Source organism: Sander lucioperca, chromosome 4 (genome assembly GCF_008315115.2).
Source record: "Sander lucioperca isolate FBNREF2018 chromosome 4, SLUC_FBN_1.2, whole genome shotgun sequence".
In the NCBI taxonomy this organism is placed as follows: Eukaryota; Metazoa; Chordata; class Actinopteri; order Perciformes; family Percidae; genus Sander; species Sander lucioperca.
In genome coordinates this window covers 25,736,391-25,760,075 of record NC_050176.1, presented here as the reverse complement: position 1 = coordinate 25,760,075, position 23,685 = coordinate 25,736,391, and the positions used below count along the sequence as shown (strand labels likewise).

The 23,685-nt window shown below is 40.2% G+C and overlaps 1 protein-coding gene across 1 annotated transcript in view; it reads right to left on the bottom strand.

The window, feature by feature from the left end:
• Nucleotides 1-23,685, bottom strand: part of ctnna2 (catenin (cadherin-associated protein), alpha 2) — a 358,287-nt gene that overhangs the window by 289,240 nt on the left and 45,362 nt on the right. The window contains exons 3-4 of the mRNA XM_031302751.2: nucleotides 4,086-4,281; nucleotides 1,071-1,237 (exon numbers count right to left, since the gene is read on the bottom strand). Of these exons, the coding sequence (XP_031158611.1) occupies nucleotides 1,071-1,237; nucleotides 4,086-4,281 (363 nt within the window). The remainder of the gene's footprint in view (nucleotides 1-1,070; nucleotides 1,238-4,085; nucleotides 4,282-23,685) is intronic.

Below are 23,685 nucleotides of genomic sequence, written 5' to 3'. Positions count from 1 at the left end.
CCCATGTAGGGTTGGGTACCTTTCGCATCTGAACCAATATCAGTACCGATACCGGTACCTGAAATTCGGTTCCCGGTACCCAACGGTACTTTTTTTTGTAATTGCTCTTTAATGTTTCATGTAAAGCACTTTGAATTGCCTTGTTGCTGAAAGGTGCTGTAGGAATAAAGTTGCCTTGCCTTACAACCTCAGCCTGTCAGTCAGTCCCCAGGGCATAAAAACAACTGTTGTGCCTGCTTGTCAAACAGGAAGTCTAACGTCAACAGCACCGCGACTGCTTTCGGCTCGCCATTAATATCCTATCACAGTGAAAGGTGTCTGCGTGAAGTTTTGAAAAACTGTAACCACACTTGAAACCACTTTATCAGCATTGCTGTGACTCACTGTGACTTCAACAAACTGCAGAGCCGACGTAGTTTGCTCCGTCCGCACCTCTGCGTGTGTGTGTGTGTGTGTGTCGGAGCTCCGCTCTCTGTCAACATGCAGAGAGGACAGATAAGCTTGCGCTTACGCGCTCTCTGGTACCAAAATTTGGCACCGTTTGATTTTACGTGAACCAATACTCGGTAATACCGACGTGATTTGGTCGGTACCGATAAAAGTACAGGGTTCGGTACCCAACCCTAGCCCTATGGTATGATATAAATACAGTACAATCAGATGTGTGTTCCCAGCATACTCCTCCATGTCTTATCTATATGCTAATGTTAAGAGAGGTTGTTATAAAAGCATACATTCCTTGTGTGGACTATACAACACCAGGAAGAACTCTTTAACATCTGTACTTAAACACTGCATGCAAGTCTCACAAATACACTTGATTCAATCACTTATAAAAAAAAATATTTGGGGAGTCAATTGTAATTTCAAGGCATGCTAGACATATTAACATGAGTATTCTGAATGCAACTCTCACACAACATAACCACTAAACATGGCTTCATAACTCTGAGAGGCCCCAGGGTCATATTGGCCACCAAACACATTGTTGAACTCTTCAATATGTACCCTTTGTTCTTTGGCAGAAGAACATCATATTTGTTTGAAAATAAGGTGATGATTACACTTACAATTTTAAGGTGGGCCAGCAGCCTCATGACATCAGCCATGTCAGCGAGAATGAGCAGGCGGGTGACCGCAGAGAGCAAGGCGCGGGCGGCCCTCACCATGGTGCCACGTTTCACAGAGGAACACGGGTCATCGGCAAACTCTGACGAGGCAATACGCATTGTCTCTCCTGCAAGACGGAAGAGAGAAAAATGAAAGTGGGAGATAGTCACATGATTATATTTGACCTTAGAGTTGACTATGTATTGCTATCTGTGTGTGAGTATGTGTATTTGTGTGTGCACACTGTATACACCCATTCTTTATGTATATATTGCTTAACACCAGTTGAAGATAAAGTGAGCTAATGTCGTGGTATAAATACATTTAGGTGTGTGATCGTTCCTTGAATCTGTGTCTGCACTGTATCTAACCCATTTAAGGTCCACTATTAAAATCTTTCATCTAATTCAGGGCTGATTAAACTGGGTTTTTTGTTAGGAAATAGATTGAATTTGGCTTCAAAGAAGCCTCCAATTGCTCAAACCCACACAACCACAGAAATCAAAGAGCTTGTAATTTAGAAGCCTGACAGAATCATCATGACTGGTGACCTGTTGCTCTACATAATGTGCTGCAAAGTGATTTGATTATGAGCTTCCTTCAACCATTTCACCATAGATGAAATGACATTCCAGAAAGCATCAATTCCTCCAAGTCTCTGAGAGTGCCAGCTCTCTCAGCATAAATTAAAAAATATGGTGCAAATTAAGCTGTTTGTCCTATGACAAAAAAAGCTAATCAGAGAAAACTGAACCTGACACATCCTAACAGACATAAACAGAGGCAGGCACCTAAACACATACTGTTGCTGGTAGTGCCAAGTCTGGCTGGCCCAGTGATGAGCCGGTAAAGAGTGACAGTACAAAGGGCCTGATTATTGAAGCCCTCTGTGGTCTGAAATCAGCATGCATATTTGAATCATGACAAGATAAAAGGGTTTGGGATGATGAGGTTCCAATGACTCAGGTCAGATTAGGTGGTGACAGATATAAAGATGTTTTACAATTCACAAAGACCTTAACTAGGCTGATGATGCCATTTAGGCACACTTATAGCTGCTGCTAAAAAAAAAGAGTTATTCTTTTAAAGTCTGCTGACTACAGTCAACAGAGCAGATTTCTGGCTCGTAGGTCTAATATTATTAACATTACACAGTTTTTCCTGACATGTAATTATATCCAACTTAGCAAAAAAGTGTGTAAAGAGAGAATGAAGTGTGTCCCATCAGCAGTCCACTTCTGTGCTTAAGAGCTTTTGAGCATGCCCATATTTTATTAGAATGGCAGTAAAAGGTTAAGAGTATTAACAGTTTTTTTTTTTCTGGTAAAGACAGGTACTGCATTTGAATCATTGCCTTTTTTAAAGGGCAGAGCCTTGCCACTAAAAGAATCAGAAAGGGCAGTGCAATTATTTATGAGCACACATGCAAACACAAATTCAAAAAGGTACCACATTAGTTCAAAACATAAACCTAAAGAGATAGAATGTACAAAAAAAATATGAATTCATAAAAAAAATTAACACAGCCTTCCTTTGGTTTTGGATCACATGCCAAAAAAGATTGATCTTGTCGTTTTTGATGTCAGCTGTGGTGATGACCTGTGTGGCAACAGTGTATTTCATGCCTCAAAAGACCTGAGTGTCAACACATTCAAGTCAGTGTTCAACAGCACTGGCAGCCAAGTGGAGCTGACAGTGCAGGATAAGGAATACGGCTACAACACAACACACAATATGCTGAGCTCCATTTGCTCTTACTGCTGATGTAGTTATTGAACGGGGAATCCAATTTCATTCTGGGGACAAACATCTGATTCACATAAAGGCTCACTGACTTGCTCTCAGCACAGGAAAGAAACTTTGGAGACTGTGACCGTGGGCCAACATAGCGAGGGTTCCCCGAAAGATTACGCATGATTTGTTGATGTGAAGAGTTGCGTCCATGCAGAAGTTTCAGTGTTAACCAACATCTGAAATTTTTAAATTGTCACTAATGAGAATGGGCTTCTACGTCTTAAAATTCAGCAATGGGGGCGCCCTGTTAGCTCACCTGGTAGAACATGTGCCCCATGTACCAAGGCTGAGTCCTTACAGCAGCGGCCCAGGGTTTGATTCCAACCTGCAGCCCTTTTTCTGCATGTCTTCCCCTTCTCTCTCCCCCCTTTCCTGTCTACAACTGTCCTATGAATTAGAGGCCAAAATGCCCCAAAAAATAATCTTAAAAAAAAAAGAAATTCAGCAATGCTCCCCACCATCACAGACAGTCAAAGCTCTAATGATGCATGACTTTAGAGTAAACAACTCAGGATCTAGGCTCATTACATTCATGAAGCTGCATGCATCACGTAAAGCCCAAAACTAATGAGTACAAATGTGTTATATTTAATGGATTTACCTTGCCACTCTAAACTCTACAGCCGTCTAAAGTACACAACTTTGTACATCTGACTTGTTCTAACACTCAGAGCACTTATTACTTTCTCCAAACATTAACATTTTTACAGCAATTATGCTCCCTGTGTAGCCTTCAATCCTAGAAAAAAAAGGTTGGATGTACTCAACAATATCTGTAAAATCTGAATGTAGCCATTAATTATCATGGCACGACTACGACTACCCCCCTCACCCCCAATACTTGAAAGTCATTGTTTCTCCAATTTGCTATGCCTGCTGTTAACTTATAAGTGGGCAACCTTCCACTAATGATGGATGAAGCTCTAGAAAGTTCAGAAACAACTCACAGCTATACACCATGTTATACTATAGATTGAGTATGTGAGTAAAATATTGTTCTATGAAGGAAAAAAAACAATAATAATTGTGCTGAGGGAAAGGAGCAATTACTACATGTCTGATGGTGAATAGCAGGGATATTGTAGACTGACAATGCCGTTTTTTGACCAATATCAAAGCAATATAATGATACAACAGAAAAAAACACAAGGATAGTGCATAAGAACATTCAACAAGCTTACCTTGCTTACGAACATCCTCCACAGCAGCAATGAGCTCCTCCTTGAGATCCTGGCTGTCTTTGGCAATCTGCTCACCCTTTTCCAGAAAGTTCTGGGTAGCCTGCTCAACAGACACTGCCAGGACATGGGCCTTCTTGGAGCGCCCCTTTTTCTTACTGGATGGCCCTTTGTTACTGGTGTTCACTAGGGTAGTCACCTGGGCAAGAGGAGAGGTCATTACAGTTGGTTAAGTAACATATGGACGTATATGGAAGTAACATAAGGGTGACAAATTGCAGCTTTTGTGCATTTTCAACAGTGTCGTCATGGCTTTGTGGGTCATGGCACATTGCTATTGTGGAGATCAGCCACTGATACTGAAAGCAAAAAAAAAAAAAAAAAAAAGACACAAAACCAGGTATACATTGAATTATTTATTTATTTTGATTTATTCCCGCCCTCAAAATGCAAAATGTTGTTGTCTAAAATATTAAAAACTGCTCCAAGTTTCTAACCTGTTGCATGGTTTTCTAAGGTCAACAGCTGACTGTAAATGAAGAAAAGCATTAAAAGATAAATACATATTATAATCTTCATAATACTAAAACACACACAAACCTTTGTTCTGCTTTTCCCTAGCAATACTAATCCAATTAAAAGATCAATTTCTACTAATCTAATTCTTTTTTTTTTTTCTCCTTTTCTAAAAATGTACATTCCCTTATAATGCTGGGAGTATATTGTATCATGGATTCGTGAATGCATAGTGAAACAACTTTGGAAAAAATGCTGTTAAACTACAATGACAAATAGCCATGCCTTTTTTCCATAATATGGGCTTCCACAACTATAATGAGGCAATTCATTATAAACCCTATTACAGCTACAGAAACAAGCTAAATTTGATATACCATTAATCAGGTACAATGCCTCATCTTAGACAGGACTCCCTGAAAATACTTATCACTCAGCTTTAGTAGGAGTGCTGTAAAGTACTGTCGGTCCATCAAGTTTTTCTTTCTCATCGTAAGAAAAATGTAACAGAAATGAGCCTCGGGCAACAATTCCTTTGATCTCAGCTCTTTTGGATAGGCTACACTGCACATAATCAATAGGATGATGTGCTACTGAATCCTACAAAATGAGCCTCTGATCTAATTGTATTGGTACAGTCAGCATTTTGCAGGAGTATGCTTTGTAGAATAAATGCAATAACATGCTTTCCATTAAGAAAGCTTCTAGTACAGTCAAGAAGCATTTCTTAATTGGAATATACAACTATTGATTTCTCCCCATAGCGGACAGTCAGTCAAGAAGATGACATACTAGGAATTGTTTGATGCAAACACAATGTGTTGGTTCATGTTATTGATGTTGTAAGGGTCACAAGAAAAAAAAGACACATTTCAGACAAGCACTCTGCTTTGAAGAAGTCACAAAATCACAAGAACATGCTAGCCTCAGGGTTGAGAAATATCTGTTAAGCACTTAGAGATAATCAGGACACACACTGAGATACAGTTTGTAGATCCACAAAAATAATGTGGGAAAATATGTTTTTAAACTAGCCATATCAATAATATTGAGCTATAATGAAAGTGTGATTATCATCAAACCAAAACGATCACCTCTTCTGAAAGAGACAATCTTACTTTGAAAGTAATTAACAGGAAGCTATGAAACAAGCAATACACTAAACTCACTGAGACTACAGGACAGGCAACAGAAGCATCAATCATTGCTGGCCGTCAAGAATTCATTGAAGGGTGAAATAATTTCCACTGCTTGTGTGCCAGTGATACCTTTGCTGAACACAATGACACGTCTGTCTGAGGCCAGTGAGGAAGCACATGGACAGAATTGCTCATTACACACTCCAGTCAGATTTTGCTGTAGGAGTATCAGTCTGACAGCAGCCGAACCAGCACAATGGGGTGATATGATTAGTTTGTTGACTGTATCAGAGGTTTTCACTCTGAAAAGCTTCTACAGTAAGAGCAAAGTTATGTCCTGTCTAGGCTGCATTACTTAAGGGCTTCTAGACTGCAATAAAAACTTGAATGATGTATGTCCTCGCACAGGATGGATCCAGGAATAGTATTGCTGATATAAGCCCGAATTAACCATTCCAGTCATTATGCTTTTTAAAGTAGTTTAAAATAGTTTTTTGACGAAAAAGTAATTCATTATTTAGTCTTGCATTGTCAGACCTTCCTCCAGAGCGCTGCGGAGGAAGGTCTGGCTAGTCCACACAGCATTCCAGTATGGGAGAAAAACATGCTCTTGTTTATTGGCATTTCTTTAAACCAAATCACAATTGTCTTGGCGGGCACCGGACGAAGCAACAATGCTTCTGCAAAAGCCTTAGGAAGAAACTTGTTTTGGTGGAACGTGTACGTTCAAAGGTTGTTTTAATCGTGCAAAAGAAAACTCAAATTCGACAGTCTAGCTAGCTGTTTGCCCCACAGAGCTCTGAAGAGCAGTTAACCATAGTCCTCATAAATCGACTGGAGCTTAGAATGCCAACACAAAGAAAGCGGAAGGTAACTGACATCCAGCCAAAAATGAGGTACATCCAGTGGAATATCCAGTGGCACCGGAACAATCCCGGAAATGAAATGTCGTTGATATAGACTATTCATAATTTGACAACATTATTATTTTTAGAATCTGTTTTCAAAGCCACCCTGACAACTACCTTTGATACATCTGTTTACCATCAGCTCGTCTGCTGTCTGCTCAACATCACCTCACACAGCTGAACGAATGCTCATCATGAAGTGCAGTGGTGTGTTTATTTCAATCTAAGTTTGTTGAATCAATACCTCATCATTATTACACATGAAAGCACACACAAACTCCTACCACCTCACACGCGCGCGCGCGCACACACACACACACACACACACACACACACACACACACACACACACACACACACACACACACGCGCGCGCGCGCAGCAAGCGTAACCACCACCGACAAACAGACCGACAAATAGACTCCCAATTCTTCAGCAAGTAAACATTACACCGACGTGTCCAGGTTGATTCAATAGCAGCTAGTGATGCAGAAATGTGATTTCCATCTGTGCAGGTCCTTAATTATTTCATTACAATAGCCTGTTCCATACGTCTGATTAACACTGCCATGTTATTATTATGTTCACACCCAAAACAGTATATCTAGCTTGTTGCAGAGTCTTAGATTTGTGATACACCTGGTAAAGAGGAAGGGATTACTCATTTCTGATTGGTTATCAGTTGTCATTTTAAATGGTACATCAGGATACCACAGATATAGGCACCTGGTCAACAATTGAGTCACTTAACTAAGTCGGTATGCTAGTTTCTGTACCGTTTCATGTTAATTGTCACTATTAAAAAATAAAATAAGTGTTGGCTAATAAACTAGATCTTGTGAGAAAGAATAAAGGCACTGAACATTAAGCACGGTTTTACACAGAACTACTTCGCAAGGAGTCGATTATTTGTCTGCAGAAAAGCGTAAATGTTCTGCGGAACAATTATATACAAGGTTTGATCTGAGTGTGGTTGGGTGTTTGATATGTTTTCATGAATGATCATGTTGTGTATCATAAAGTCCCATTAAGGTTCACTGTTTTGAGGTGGAGACTGGGGAGGCCATGGAAGGCATCTGACTTCATTGTGGTGTTAATGAAAACATAATTTCATTTGTTTGGCACTGTGTATGGTGGCAAAAACATCATATGGAAATAGTATTTGCAGTGCACCTGGTCCTTTAAAATGCCATTATGTTCTTTAGCCGTTTTTCAATCAAGCAGAGCAATAATTGGGGCTAATGACATCCATAAATTGGCTGCCTACACCATTAAACAGTAGATCAACTGCCAAAAGCTGGCAACAGACACTGTGGATTAGAGGCAGCACTGTAAATATGTCTGTAGGAGTAGGGATGAAAAATAAGTCATTCCACCGCATAATGTTTTCAATTGCTTGATGTTAAGGGTCCTGTGTCCATTATACTAGCTTACTAGATGTGATTACCGAACATGTACCGTTTTTGAATAAGATGTATGCGTTAGTAAATCATTTTTGAAATAAAAAGGGCTAAAATATATACCATTTCAGAAAGTTGAGGGGTTAATTCAATTCTCTACAGCCCCAGAGTTTCTCTGGCTGTACTTTGAACTTCGGAGGCTGTCAGATATGTTAGCTTTTTTGTTTCTTTTTCTTTTTTTTTATTAGTTTATTTGTCAGGGACAATGCAGCGCATTACATACATAATTATCACAGTCAAAGCCATAACAATATGTGCAGATGTGTTGCATAAAAGGTTTCTAGCCAACAGGCTAATTTGCAACCACAGTCACTGGTCAGGCCTTTCTAAAAAGATAATCCAAACATAATTTTGAAAAGAACTACATAGTGTGAGTTACACAATCATGCAGCAGATACATTGTATACTAATATATTACATCAACATTTCACAGAATCGTGACCACATTACACAAAACAGCACATCACATAACAACACAAACCCCAAGCACCCAGCCGCTCGCACCTGCTCCCCTATACCCACCCCGATAGTGAAGGGCCTCTGCTGCTACATGTTTAGCTCCCATACCCAGACGCCCCACGGGGTGAACCTTGGCAGCCATGCGCAAACAGCCAGGCATCTAGCACAGACAATACATTACAACAACACAACTGACTCAGTGGCTACATGTTTGGTTTTCTTTCAGCCAGTGTTTCACCTTTCTATTAAATGTTTCCAGTTTGGTTTGTGTTTTTATTTCAGTTGGTAAATCATTCCAAAAATGGGTCCCTATCACTGAAAAACATGACTGGCCGAAAGTGGTTTTGCGCCCCCCTGCTATGCAATTGCCACCCACTGCTCCCCTAGTGGCCACTCTCCTTGTATTTGTTTTTGTCACAAAAGGACAGAGTACGGCTAGAGCTAGATTATTTACGCATTTAAAAGTCAGTTTAAGAAAAGAGAACTTAATAAAGCTATCAAAATTTAAAAGCTTGTATTTCTGTACAATCAAACAGTGGTGCCACATTGTTGGTTTCTGATCTATTATTTTCAGTGCCTGTTTGTATAATGATATGATGGGTTTGACTGTTGTCTGGGAGGCTTGGCCCCATACAGTAACACAGTAGGATAAGTGAGAGAGTATCATGGCATGAAAAAACAGTAAAGCTGCCTTGACAGGTATGTGATGCCTTATCATTCTGAAACAGTTCAGGTTTGTCCGGACAGTCTTACAGAGTTTGTTAATGTGTTTATTGAATTTGAGTTGGGAATCCAGAATAATACCTAAAAATGTAAATTCCTCAACTTCCTCTATGGCCTCTTGGTCTATTTTGATAGTACACTTGGCTTTCCCTCTTATAGAGAAGCACATAGATACACGTCTTTTTGACGTTGAGCATCGGATGGTTGTCTTTAAGCCACTGGGATATACCCTCCATTTCCTTGGTCAGGGTCTCTGCTGCTGCACTTGGTGTCCTAGCTGATGCATATATTACTGTATCGTCAGCATGCATTTGACAGTTGGCTGACTGACAGCATGTTGGTAAATCGTTTATATATAAACTAAAGAGCAGAGGCCCCAAGATGGAGCCCTGTGGGATACCCATTGTGGATTGTAGTGGCGTTGAGAGTTCAGTGTTTATTTTAACACGTTGCTCTCTATGCTCCAGATATGATGCAAACCAGCCGATAGCATCTTCAGAGAAGTTGAAGGTGGTGAATTTATTCAAGAGTATATTGTGGTTCACGGTGTCAAAGGCCTTTTTTAGGTCTATAAACACAGCACCCACAACATTACCCTTGTCCAACTTACTCCTGATGTTCTCGGAAAGGTAGCAGTTAGCCATTTCTGTAGAGTACCCTGGTCTAAATCCAAACTGTTTGGAGTTGATATGTTTGTTGCTTTCGAGATGCTCTACTAGCTGTTCTGTGATAATCTTTTCAAAAATTTTGGAAAGAGCAGGCAATATTGAAATTGGCCTATAGTTGCCTGCTTGGTCCTTTGCACCAGCCTTGAAAATGTGGGTAATGATGGCTTGTTTCCAACTTTGTGGGAATTTGCCCACTCTGATGGAAAGGTTTACCAGGTGGGTTACAGTTTTAACCAGGGCAGAGCAGTGAGTTCTGATAAAGGCAGTGTCCAACCCAAACACATCCTTTGCCTTAGACTTATTTAGTTTATTAATGATTGTATGTACTTTTTCTTGACTGACCCCCTTGATTTGGAAAAGCATTGATGACTCAGACTTTGTGGTCTGTGATAGGGTTGCTGGTTCAAGCAAGCTCCTCCACTGACTGAATAAAGTCAGTGGAGGAAGCTTAGATATTAGTGGTCAAGTGTTTGGATTTATCTTTTATCTTGGCTGAACCTAACTTCTATGTCTACAGCATGCCTCTTCCATGAAACAAAGGATGAGAACATACTGAGTTATGGGTCTGCATGATTCATCTGCACTTTAAATGCTCATTTATTCATTAACAGAGGGCTGGGCATGTGTCATGTAGCTTCCCACAGGAATTGACTCAGTCAAGTCAAAGCTTGTTGAAATTTTGTTCTGCAACAGTGACTTAAAAAAGCTTGATGTATATTTAATTATGCCCGCAATAACCTCACAGCATGCACCGAGGCTGATTCAATTTATCTACCTTCATACAGATTTTACTGGGCTATTTTTACTGTATGATATCTTGCTGTGTCTGCACGCAGATGCCGAGCTGCATGTCCTCATAATGAGCTTAAAAGAAATACAGTGGAAACAGTTGCAAACTGATACAAACGTGTATTATAGGCCTTTATCACAGCAGACATTTTGGCTTGTTCTAGTAGGAAAAGCACAGGTGTTACTAATAATATTAACAATGGCTCCGTGAAATTAAAGTTTCCCAATAAGGCATGACAGTGTGACAGTGAACTAGCATGCAAAATACCAGGAACATGAAACTTGTCGACTCTGAATGGTATTACCTCAGCTTAAATTACTGGCTATATTTTTTCAAGACAGATGAGTTGAAATGATATAGTACACGCAAGATGAGTGAAGAGGCTGCTGTGTACTCCCAGAGGCATAGACAGAGAATGAATTTGAAAGACCTACATAAATGGGCAGCAGAGTTTACACTGATTAGATGAAGTGTGGAAATCAGATTTAACAAACATCCCTGGGAGGGACCAACATTGCGTGGAGGAAAGACAGTGATTTTGTTGCAGGCTTAATTACGTTACATTTTGGGGTCCTTTGACACCACAACGTTTTACTGTGGTTGCTGAGGCATCCATGTTTAATCACTGTCACTTTCACAGAGACACGGCATATGAGAAATAGCCTGGCTGTTTAACTTTTGGAACATGTTCAGCACCAGCAGCCATCAAGTTCATACTCAGCCTATCAAGAAAACAGGGAAAGAATGCTGCAACATTATGTAAGGCTACAACACGGCAAGCAATGAGTATGTTTGAAAGACAATAGCGATACCAACAACACACAGACACACACAAACTTAAACACAATAATGCCACTTACCACAAACAATGAGTAAATGTCAAGTATATGAGTTTGTAACATCTCATGAAACGTGTGTTAAATTTGAGTTACAAAGAATGTATTACGTAGAAAAGGAGAATTTAAGTAAATAAATAACATACATTTGGGAATGGGACTAGTTTCCCACTCAATGGGATGGCATTTAGGGTAAACAAATTGTAGGACTTCTCTATTGCAGTACACTTGCTATTGTGCTTTTAGTAAACAGTTTGCAAAACTGAAGATTATGTGACATAATTATCATATAACCTAAATCATCTGCCTGGCCTAAAACATAGTTCTTAAATTATTCTCCCTCTGTGGGAATATGAGGCCATTAAAGGGGAGGGCAGTATAGGATCCAACCGGTTCTCTCAAGTATGCACAAGGCCTACTGTAGCACTGTGTAGTCAAAAGATACATTACATCATAAAAAGGTATGTTGTGCATGTCATGACTTCAACACAAAAAAGTCTGAAAACTTCAATACCTATTGGAAGTAAAAAATAAGAACTGAGCACACAGACTAATCAAATGGATCCATCAGGTTAGGAGGTAGAAACAAAAGTAGATTGCAAAAAGAAATGAAGTGGGCCACAGTAATGTGTGCCAAATGCATCCAAATGTGGCCTAATACGAAACAAACTAAATTCAGTGTCTAGGCAAGGCAGCCTTGCCCTTTTCTGCCAGCTGGTAATTGGCCCTGGGCAAGCCCATTTATCGTGTTTATTAGCAGCACTGCTTGGGTTTTATGCACAACCACTGGGGCTATTTCCATATAGCCACAAGTTATGTCCCCTCTCAGGCATAGCCCTGACTGCTCACACACCACAAGCTTTACTAGGTAGACTATGGTCATGTAACCTGTATAGAGCTGGTACACATCTTAAGCTATAACTAATGAGTGCTCTTGGATGTTTGGAAGAGCATAACATTATTTGAGTCATCCCCCAGCAATGTTAAAAGGCAAACAGCAAAGGATAGTACCTTTAAACAACTGCTACAGACTGAAGGCAGTGACTCGTAGGAATTAGTGAACTGCCCCATCCCTCTGGAACAGCCTCCCTGCAGATATTCGCAGATAATGCTACAACCCTGGACATTTAAAAAAAATCTCCTGAAACACCACGTGTTTACCACAGCCTACAACCTCCCTTAGTATAGCCACTGTAATTCTGTAAAGTGTCCTTGGGTTTCATGAAAGGCACTATATAAATAAAAGTTATTATTATTATTATTATTATTATTATTATTATTAGCATTAGGCCTATTAATTAAGGCAATTATAAAATTGGCTTTCACTAAGCATATAGGAATATCAGCAAGCAAGCACAATCTTTATGATAGCATGAAGATTGAAATGTAGAACTCCGATCAGCAGATTTATATGACTGGACATAAGTGATGGGATGGAAAAAAAAAAATAGGTAAAGGAAAAGGAACTGTCTGCCCATATGATGCAGCAGTATAAAATATTTAATTCTGAGCCAAGTAAAGAGGGTAAGTCTCACCTTGTTTTGTGAAGAGCCTGATGATGGGATAATGAAAATGTCTGTGTTAACACATCTTGAGGGTGAAAAGAGACTGAACAGTTTGGCTCATTATGTTATGTGCTGAACCGCAGGGGTCCTACACAGTATTATCAGTAAATGGTGCTTCTATAACAAGCTATTTTACACACTGTGGTTCTCCAGGGGCCAGGTGTAAACCGAATAAGTGTGCACAAAAAGCACTTCCAACATATTAATTGGTAGGGGTGTCACGATTCTCCAAATCCTTGATTTGATTACTTTTTCAATTCTAAGGTCACGGTTCGATTCGATTCTCAATTTTTACATTCATTTTTTTTTAAAGCACAGGTTGCTATGCCATTTTTAGACTAGACTTTTATGCATTATCATATCTGACCTTTGTTCGCAATGTACCACACTACATTGTCAAATTTAAAACATTTATTAACAACATAATGTAACAATAACTTATATCTATAACCTGCCATCTAGTTTCTCTTTTGTAACTGCAGTCTTCTTCACAGAAGAGGACATTCAAGTTCACAACAAAACAAATAAAAAACAATAAAACAGCCATGTCCACAGTCTTCTCTGAACAATTAAGTGTCTTAACAAACAATTTCCGAACAGTTGAACATATACCACACAGATTAACTGACATGTTAGTCGTGCTGCCAGTGGAAGAATATGGTACACGCACATAGCAGAGCTTGCAAACTGTGGCTTTTTTGTCGACAATGCGAACGTCAACATAACTCACTGGAAATCCAAATACTTCCACACCGGCGACTTCAGTGAAAGTTCTGTCGATGGGTCTCCTGCATCTGCAGTTTCCATGCTATCCTTTGACTGGCTGTAGCTAAATTAGAGGAGGTTGACTGACCTGACTGATTGACGAACTGACCGAAGAGCTAGTTAATTAACCCGAGTAGTGTCACTTAACTGGGAGAATAAACCGACTCACTCCTGTTTTTTTACCTCATTCGTGCCAGTGTTATGTCCCTACTGGTTTCCACACTAACTGGTTTCTGTATATTGTGTTTACCTAACAGCAGCAGTTGTTTCTGCCTCTATCGTCATCATCGCAGCCACATACAAAAAATAAATTTAAGAAAATACAATAATTGCAAGTTTGCGTTGAGCTGGTTTCGAACTGTCGAAAGCAAAAATACATACTCTTCATGTCCGCAGCGCTCTGCTGCGAGCTACTCGAACGCTGTCGGCTTTTGTTTCCAGTAGGCATTACTCAGTGGCTCGCTTGGCTCATACTATTTGTTTACAGTTTTATCTGAGTTAGATCGTCACTATTTAAAAAACTTTTTTTTTACCTTTAGACCTGTGTAGTGTCGTAGGGGGCTGATGTAGGCTACAGTTGTCAATATAGCCGTAGCCGCGAGGAAAGAAACGTGAAATACGTTCGGGTATTTTCTAAACTAAACCCAGGTAACCAGTTGGTTCAGATCAACTCAAGACAACATTACAACGTTACCTGGGTGCTGATGATTTATACATGACTGGAAAGCAGAAGATCCATGAGCTTCGTAGCTCACAGCGTAGAGCTACTGTTAACAGGTGATTATATGTTTTTGCCCTTGTGAGATCGAAACCACCTCGACACAATCTTGCAATCATTATATTAACTTAAATTTATTTTTTGTATGTGGCTGTGATGTAGTGCTTACTCATACCATCATATTCGCCGCAGTAGATCTGGGAAGAGATTTCAAAATCGGCAGTAATATGTTTGTGATTGTGTGACGAATCTGGCGAGAGAGGCAGCAACAACTGCTGCTTTTAGGTAAACACAATATACGGAAACCAGTTAGTGTGGAAACCAGTAGGGACATAACACCATAGAGAGTATATAAGAATGGACCAACAGATCCCGTTGCTCTGGACGGAGACCAGTGAAGGCCTTTAGAAGCACTTTTCCGGTGAGCGCTGAGCGTTACTGAGCAGCCTCCAACTGAGAGAGACGACGTAAATGTGACGTGAGCAACCTGTCTGAAAGTTGGAAGTCTTCTGGTAGCTGTGCCAAGAGAAATCTCAATCATTCCCAATCTTACAGAGAAGGAGAGCGTAGGTATATATAAGGAGATAACATGGACACAGCCTAATTATTGCTAACTAAAATGCTAGTTAACATTAGTAATTAAACGTAAACAGCTAATGTAAGTCGAAACTGCCTGTGAGCTTCTCCTGTACTGTACGGTAATTCCTCTACTATGCGACAGTAAGTTGCGTGGTTATGACACAATCGTTAGCCTATTTTTACAAAAACGTCTGCTATGGAGCCATAACGTGAGATACAAGGTAATGGAGCCTTTTATACATTGTCGTGTTTCTTTAGAAATAAACAATGGACAAATAAAGTCTTTAAACGCTTCAGATGTAAAGTTATTCGCTGTCAAAGTGACGTCAAAATGAATGGCAGTCATTGGAATGCTAATGTCGGGGGATCATTTTGTAGCATCAAAATGGCGCCATAGGAGGTTCGAGCTCTGCCCCCTTGCATAACAACGGCAGCGCTTCGCTCAAGCTGAGTGCGATCGGTGTATGGTCCGTTGTATGTAGCTGGTCTTCTTCTGCTACTGTGTGTGTAGTAATCTAGCTCATTAGCGCCTCCACTGGAGTGGTGGTAGAATCAATCAGGAAATGGGTTACCTCGAGCAGTCTACACGTGTATGTTTTTTTCTGTTTTTTTTTTCCCACTTGGCAAGGCGACCGGATGTGACATGGGGGCGTGGTAGCATCGACGATTCCATTTTTTGAATCGAAATTTGAGATTGTGACTTAATTACAGTCGATTTCGATATAAAATCGAAATCGTGACACCCTTATTAATTGGTATTTATAAAATCATATGCACTCTTTTTGGATACCATGTTTACACAAGGGTTTCTAGAGCAAGCTCAATGTGATATGGGAAAGTAAAAATGTAAACACAGTATAGACCAAATCACCGTGACGTTGCACTAACACAAAAATTACTTCCGGGTATACAAATGGCAGTTGATCTGAATCGCGGAGATATGTGAAAACGGCAAACTTGTTTATTTCTATTGTCATTTTCAGCCTTAACTGAAATGTTTAAAGATATATAGTTAAAGGTGCTGTAGGTAGGATTGTGAAGATCCAGGACTTAGCCAAAAAATTTGAACATCGACAACTTCTCAGTCCCTCCTCCCTTTCAGTGATTGACATGCAGTTAGACACCCTCCCTGGCCCTGATTGGTGCATCTGAACAGGGAGCGGTGGATTTTTGCAAATCGCACTACAGGCTGTAGGTGGTGCCAGGATTTTTTTTTTAATACCTGCTTCATGTAGTTCTACTCGAACATAGGGTCAGTTTCAGCAAATATGACAGAAAGTTAGTTTTAAAAGGCTTACCTACTGCATTTTTAAAACACGGTGGTCCGACCTATCTGCATTTCGTCTGTGCTTATTTTCTGTACCGTGTTGCTTTGCTAGCTTCTTTGATAAACCAAATCTAATGGTACGAACAGCAACATCTCACCTCAGGTCAGACTGACTGCTAGTTTGGGTTGTGCCATTTTCTTTAGTCTGTGGCCCAAAAGGTATCGTAAATTAGATTTCCAACCTTATTTTATTGAAAGTGTTGACACATGAAAGCATCAAACATGCATTTGAGATAAATGAGATGAGAGTATATTGAGTTGTTTGCTCATCGCCATTAAATTGTATGTATGGCCCACAAGAGTTTTCTACCCGGAAGTTATCATAAACAAACATTGTGATTGGGTTCATAAGGTGAAAGACCAAATCAAAACGATACATTTTGGAGTCCAAATTGAATCATAGTAACATAATTCACATTATAAACTTTATTTAAAGGGCTGTTTGTTCCAATATTAATTCAGTAATCTAAATAATTGTTGATTACCTCTCTGATGATGATAGATTATGTGTAATGAATTCATTTTCAACACTACTTGTGCCGTAACTAGTGCAGCCGTGTGTAATGGCCTTGCTTGAGGATGGCCACTCCGACACTGGTGAAGCAGACAGGTATTCATTCACATTCACATTCACACACAGTTGTATGCATCTGGCCATGCTGTCTTGCAGTAGCACTACTGCTCTAGCTGTGTGTTAAATGTTAAAAATGTTAAAATATGAGAGTATGGGTACCATTGCTATTAATGGTTAAATCTGAACCTGAACATTGACAATATTAAACAATATTCAAGTGCAACTTCCAAAGAAGTTATTTATGGTAAACTGTATTTATTTCATCAAAACGTGTACACACATACTAGTTCTACCAGTGAGGTCTCAGAGTGCAGAGCTTCACAGGGATTAAGCTGACAGTCTGCAAAAAAAAGGTTTTAATCATTACAAACAAAGAAATCTATAACAACTGGCAAGCTAAACAGATCCAGCACTTGTTAGGCTACCAACTACAAATAAATATGTCTGGGCTCATATTGACATGACAAATATTGCACAAAACATGTGGACAGCTGATTACTGTGGATCATAGGCAATTCCTGGGTCAGCACTCTCCCAGAGGAATATTTCCAAATGTTCCCAAAAACTGATTGTGCAAGGAAGGAAACATGCACACAGCAATGACCACAGAGGCACATCAAGACACGGTCACTGGGCAAGAAAGACACAGAACCACAGATGCGCAATGAGAACAAATCCACAAAAAATTGCTGAGCCATACTTAAGCAGAAACAAGCTTTTAAATCCGGCTCAAGTATGCAGGATTTTACACTGCAACTCAGAGATGGAAGTTCATTGCTGATTGGATAACAAATATTTGCACATCATTGGATTCTGACATGTGCTGGAATGATAATATTTATTTTATTCATCTAAAATAGACATGAAATCCATTGTAGTACTGGACAACTTTAAGCCCTTCTCTGTTTAACATAATCTGACAATGTTTGATTTATGTTTTCTTAAAAGCAATGAGATATCAAACTATTCCCATAGCCCTACAACATTTAGGCTCAGATAGGAAAGAGTTAACAGGCAATATAAGTAATTATTCTGCGGCAGTGGTGAGGCTACCTTGCTTGTTGGGCCTTACCCTCCCATTTTATTGCTGATCAATAGTATTAAATGCCATGCGTCCTTTCCTCTCCAGAGCACCAGCCAGTGGACTGTCCACTCAGTAGTAAATCCCTGTGGCTCTGCGTAGCCATTCAATTTTCCGCCTTCCGCCTCTGAGACTCGCATCCAACGGATGAGTGATGCATTTTAACTGCTGAACATTAGGGAAGGCATGTGTATGTGTGTGTATGCGTAGCCAGCTGCACACATGCATCATCATGCACACCCAAACTGTAAAACACAGCTCCTGAGAGATTCCTTTAACCGTTGCCACCCTCATACAGTTAGTGATATACATAACCTTCCCTGTTAAATAGTTGATGAGGCCTGTTTATGCCCATGTGTAAAGTGCATAATGTGTGCGATAGCTCAGGGGACAAAAGCAAGTGGGGGTCCACTTCATTTTTCCAAGTGGGTGAATCAATCACCATAGAAACCCTGTAGAAACAAGGTGGGTGCTGTGATGGCTTCAGGCTATGATACACATAGGGTGTTCACATAGTAGAAACAATACACAGTATATTTAATATAGTCAAGACAGATACACATTCAAAGGCAGATAACTACACAAACGTATTGCACATTTGCATGCAAGTAAAACACGTGCAAATATACTTTATCTAAACATATAATTTCCTGAAGATGTGAACAGACACTACAGCCCTGTCTAAGAATCCTGCAGAGCTGTATATAAAAACCTATCTTAGATATTTTTTTTTTTACACTGAAGGCTGTGCTCACTTTTTATTATTTAAAATATCTTTTGAAGTTAACAACTGCTGAAGTGCAAAGCAGTGAGGATTAGCAAGCATTACGATTGGTACCTAGGGTTTTTGGGTGGCAAACAGGAAGAGTTTTAGCAGGAAGTGTCAGGGTGTCAAGCTCTGACACTGTTAACCATGCAGCGTGCTCCCTGGCAACCATATCCTCATAAAACCTCCTGGAAGCATGCAGTTTTGAAGCCTAAAGATAAATGTTGGAAAGTAACTGTGCTGTGCAATGATGGATAAAAGGGAAAACTGATGAATTAGAAAACATGGGGCTGGTTGTTAAATATGTTCATATTTTTTGGTTTATTTGTCCTACTCGAATACATTTTCACTGAATTGTCAGGTTTATCTAACTAGGTTGCAATGCAGTTTTGTTTAACTTTGTAGCGTTTTACGCTAATATCCGGACTGTGCATTTCCACAGATGTTATACGCTACAAGTATACATTAGGTCTCACATTATTTACTCTAATGGCGTTTTTCCATTACATGGTATCTGCTCGACTCGCCTCGACTCTACTCGCCTCGACACACTGTGCGTCCGTTTTCCATTGCAGATTTTAGTACCGCCTCAGCGTGGCTGGTCGTTATGCCGTATCAATGCACACACCAGCGCTAGAGCTTAGATCGGCCCAAAAAATCAAGCCCGAACCTGCCCGAGCCCGAGCACGTTGCATCCGAGCCCGGCCCGGCCCGACACATTAACTGTAATTATGAGCCCGAGCCCGATTTAAACCCGACAATTTTTTTAATACGTGGGCCGTTACAACTGACGTTCTCAACTACAATTCAGAGTTGTTTGAACTACAGAAATCTGTTTAGAATAATACAACAAGGACGAAGCATGTAAACTGCGCTGTTTGTTTAGAATGGAACGGATTGCAAATGGATCTGAATGAAGAAACGTAAAAAAAAAAAAAAAGAAACAATGATGAACAACATATTGTTGTCACTGCCCACGACTTGTTTAAACTGCTTCCATACCTCCGACTTTCCTCCACACTTGCTCAAAGTTAATTCTCCTGTTTTTCTTTTTTTCTTTAAGCTCCCGGTGTGATGTGTGCGAGAGGAGGAGACTCCGCGAATGAAGTGCTGCATTTTAACTGCAGCCTAACTTTTGTAGGCTACACATTTGTTATAGCCTATATATATATTTATAATATTTCTGATTATGGCATAGCTTTCTCCCCACCCAAATAGGATAATAAGGTAATGGATATAAAAAAAAAAAAAAAAATTTGCTTGATCAAGGGTCCGGCCCAGGCCCGGCCCGGCCCGGCCCGAGGATGTGGCGGAAAATAACGGCCCGAGCCCGACCCGAGGTCCGGTCTGGCTCGGGTCGGGCTCGGGCTCGGGCCGAGAATCTAAACTCTAACCAGCGCACAAGTATAAACATCAGGCCACTTGAGTTTGTTTTACAGTTCTGTGGAGGCTCCACACAGAGCTTTTGCTTTAACCTATGTAAAAGTGGCCTGATGTTTATACTTGTGCGCTGGTGTGTGCGTGGAGCCGAGCATGTGTGTGTGTACGTAGGCTAAGGCAAAAGCTCTGCCGGAGCCTCCGCAGAACTGTAAAACAAGCGGCGCCGCAGTAAACTGCCGTGACCTAACGTGACACACACACATAACGTCGAAGGTGTGTGTTGCCAGAAGACACATTTTGTTTCAAATTAAGCTGGAGGCAGCAAAAAAAACAGCTGGCTAAACTGTTTAAAAATAGCGGGTTTGTTCAGGACACCCCCGTCTGTCGCTTTCACGTCACCTTTCGGCTCGCCTCAGCTCGCTTGGAACCTCGACTGAGAAGGTACTAAAAAAAGTACCTGTTAGCAGGTACCAGGTACTTTTTTTCATAATGGAAAAAAAGGCGAGTAGAGTCGAGCTGGTACCATGTAATGGAAAAGCGCCATAAGTTATGACCAATAATGTAATATAACACATAGTGGCAAGAAAACATGATTCGGTAGAAAAGCAGAGCCAGTGGAATCAATGGCCTTATCTGCAATGATTCTCACATTTTACAAGGTGAACTTCTGAGATTCATTCTGCTTCAAGAGCTCATATTATTTCTCATTAGTAACTTTCTTAGCCCATGTTTCTATACTCTGTTTGATCCACCCACTCATGCATTATCATTCCCACCACAGATGTCTTTTTGCTATCACTGAGGTAACTAAATGCATTTTTTTGAGGCATGATAGAGCTGCACAGAGTGGGTCAATACAGTCTTTCAGGTGGATGTACAGACAATTTTGCACACATTTTAAATCCTCACACAGCTTCCACAAAGCCCAATGCGGGAGCCAAACTGCAAATATCCAAATATCGGCTGGAGCACATTGTTCTCTGTAAGGAACAACTTGTTTTTTGGGCAAGATATACCTAAAAATACCATTCATCTAGTATGTGTGAAAAAAAAAAGAGTCAACAATTAGACCTTGGGGAACTAATCTAAGGAAAACAGCAGCACAAGAGACTGGGTTTTGTAATCAATGTGAAATACTGGCCAATTAGAACTTTTCAGCAACAATGCATTCTTTTGAACTCTCAAACTTCCCACCTTAGTTAAAAGTATGAGAAATTATTGTAAAACTGCATTTTTGTGCTAAAATGGTCTATTTCTTCGGTAAAAATGCCAATGAGTCCTCATTATACTTGAGCCTTTTTTGCATGATGTGCCTTGAGGTTTTCACATAATCTTCACAACAAATGGCATACTATATGCCATACCAAATGATGTTCACTTCAAATAGGAGGCACATAAAAGCTTTCTCAAATCTCATTCTGAAATGGCTTCAAGTGTGAGATATAGTCACAATGACGAGTGTCAAAGAAATCAATGCAGCAATCCACAGAAAACACGGCTTTAAGGAAAGTGTGAGAATATAACAGCCCAATAAGGTTTAGATGAGATGTAACAGTAGTAGCAACATAGGACATGTAGTATAACTACAGTACAGTGTGCACAACATCATTGTTTCCCAAGCAGCAGGCCATGTCCAGTAAACTAATCAAGGGACTTGTAACTCTACTGGCCTCCTCTGAATGCAATCACTGTAAAGCACTATCTCTCTCACTGTATATTTTATTCCCAACTCCACAAGCCTTCCACATTTAGTAATCCATCAATATTTGTCCGTCAACATTCCCCTCCCAAAAGAAACCTCTATCTCTGTCTGACAATAACCTCTGTCAGGGAAGTCAAATTGTCTGCAACAACTTCATCCTCACTGTATACTCCAGCTAAATGTCCTTTTTTAATGCTTGCAGATAATACACACCAAATTCTGCCCACCAAACATGGAGGATGACAATTGATCACACTAGATCCAACCTGGCATTACAGTCACACTGACTCTTGATTCACATTTCAATACTTTAGCCCTTGCTGTCCGTGAGACTTGTGACGGTCTAAAGTCATGTTTGCAAACTTTGATTTCCGAAATTAGCTCAAGTAGTCAAAGAATCGTAATATTAGCTTGGTCACAGATCTGACAAATGATTGGTACTGTGTCCGAAATCACTTCCTCGTTTACTCATTCTATATTCCCTATATAATAAACTGTCTAGGCCTAATTAATTGAGATTCCCACACTTCCTATTCATCATCATTTTGCATCATCTCTGACAGATGTGGAGCCGCTCAACGGTAATTTTGCATCTGTAAAATACAGAGGGGGGTTGGGATTGTTAGCAGGAAGTAGTGTACATGAAGAGTATTTTTGAGGGCACTTTGTAACTGTTAATGTAGAGCAAGCCGGTCATTATTGAGAATTAGAAAAATGTTCAACTCGATGCAGAATATTCTGTTCAAAACCAAAAGGTTGGAAAATAATAGATTTTCCAGTTTAGGGTCTGAGGTAAAGATGGAAGATGCAGAAAATGACCAGAGGAGAGCGAAGCAGGGCGCCTGGTTAACTCACCTGGTAGAGCCTATATACAGAGGTTTACTCCTCGACGTAGCAGCCGCGGGTTCGACTCCAACCTGTGGCCCTTTGCTGCATGTCATCTCCCCCCCACCCTCTCTCTCTCCCCTTTCATGTCTTCAGCTGTCCTATAAATAAAGGCCTTAAATGCCCAAAAAAGAGGAGAGCGCAGCACATGTGATATATGACAGTCAGTTAATTGTTGTTGTTATCTTTACTCCACAAAATCATTAGAAACCCTACTAGAAGGCACAGACCTCCATTCACCTCTCCGTCAGCTCTGCAAAGTGTATTCTGAATTGTCTATTTTACAAATATTAGATGTGCTTTATGTGGTTGAACGGTAATGGCATGTGGCTATGAGTCCCTCATCAGCATCAGGAAATAAACTTGCCAGTCTCCTGCCGACTCTGCGAACCTACTAGGAACACTGACTGCGAATTCTCTGCTGGGCATCCTGCTAGCCAGTGTGCAGGCATCGGCTGGGTGGCCAGCGGGATGTCAGTAGCTGTGGAGTCCTTTCGCCGAGACTTGGCTGCATCCTTGACTCTTTTTTATTTGTGTGCCAATCTGGCAGCCACATTCTGCTTTAAATCATGCACAAGGAGCTGATGGGATTACATTTCACTGGAAATGTACCTCGATTACGATTTCATGTTGCAAATAAGATTGATTGATTGATTGATTGACTGATTTATTGATGGAAAAATCGATTGATTGAAAAGCACAATTTTAATATTGATTTAGGATGGACAATACCTGTGTGAGGAGTATTTGTAGAATGGAGTC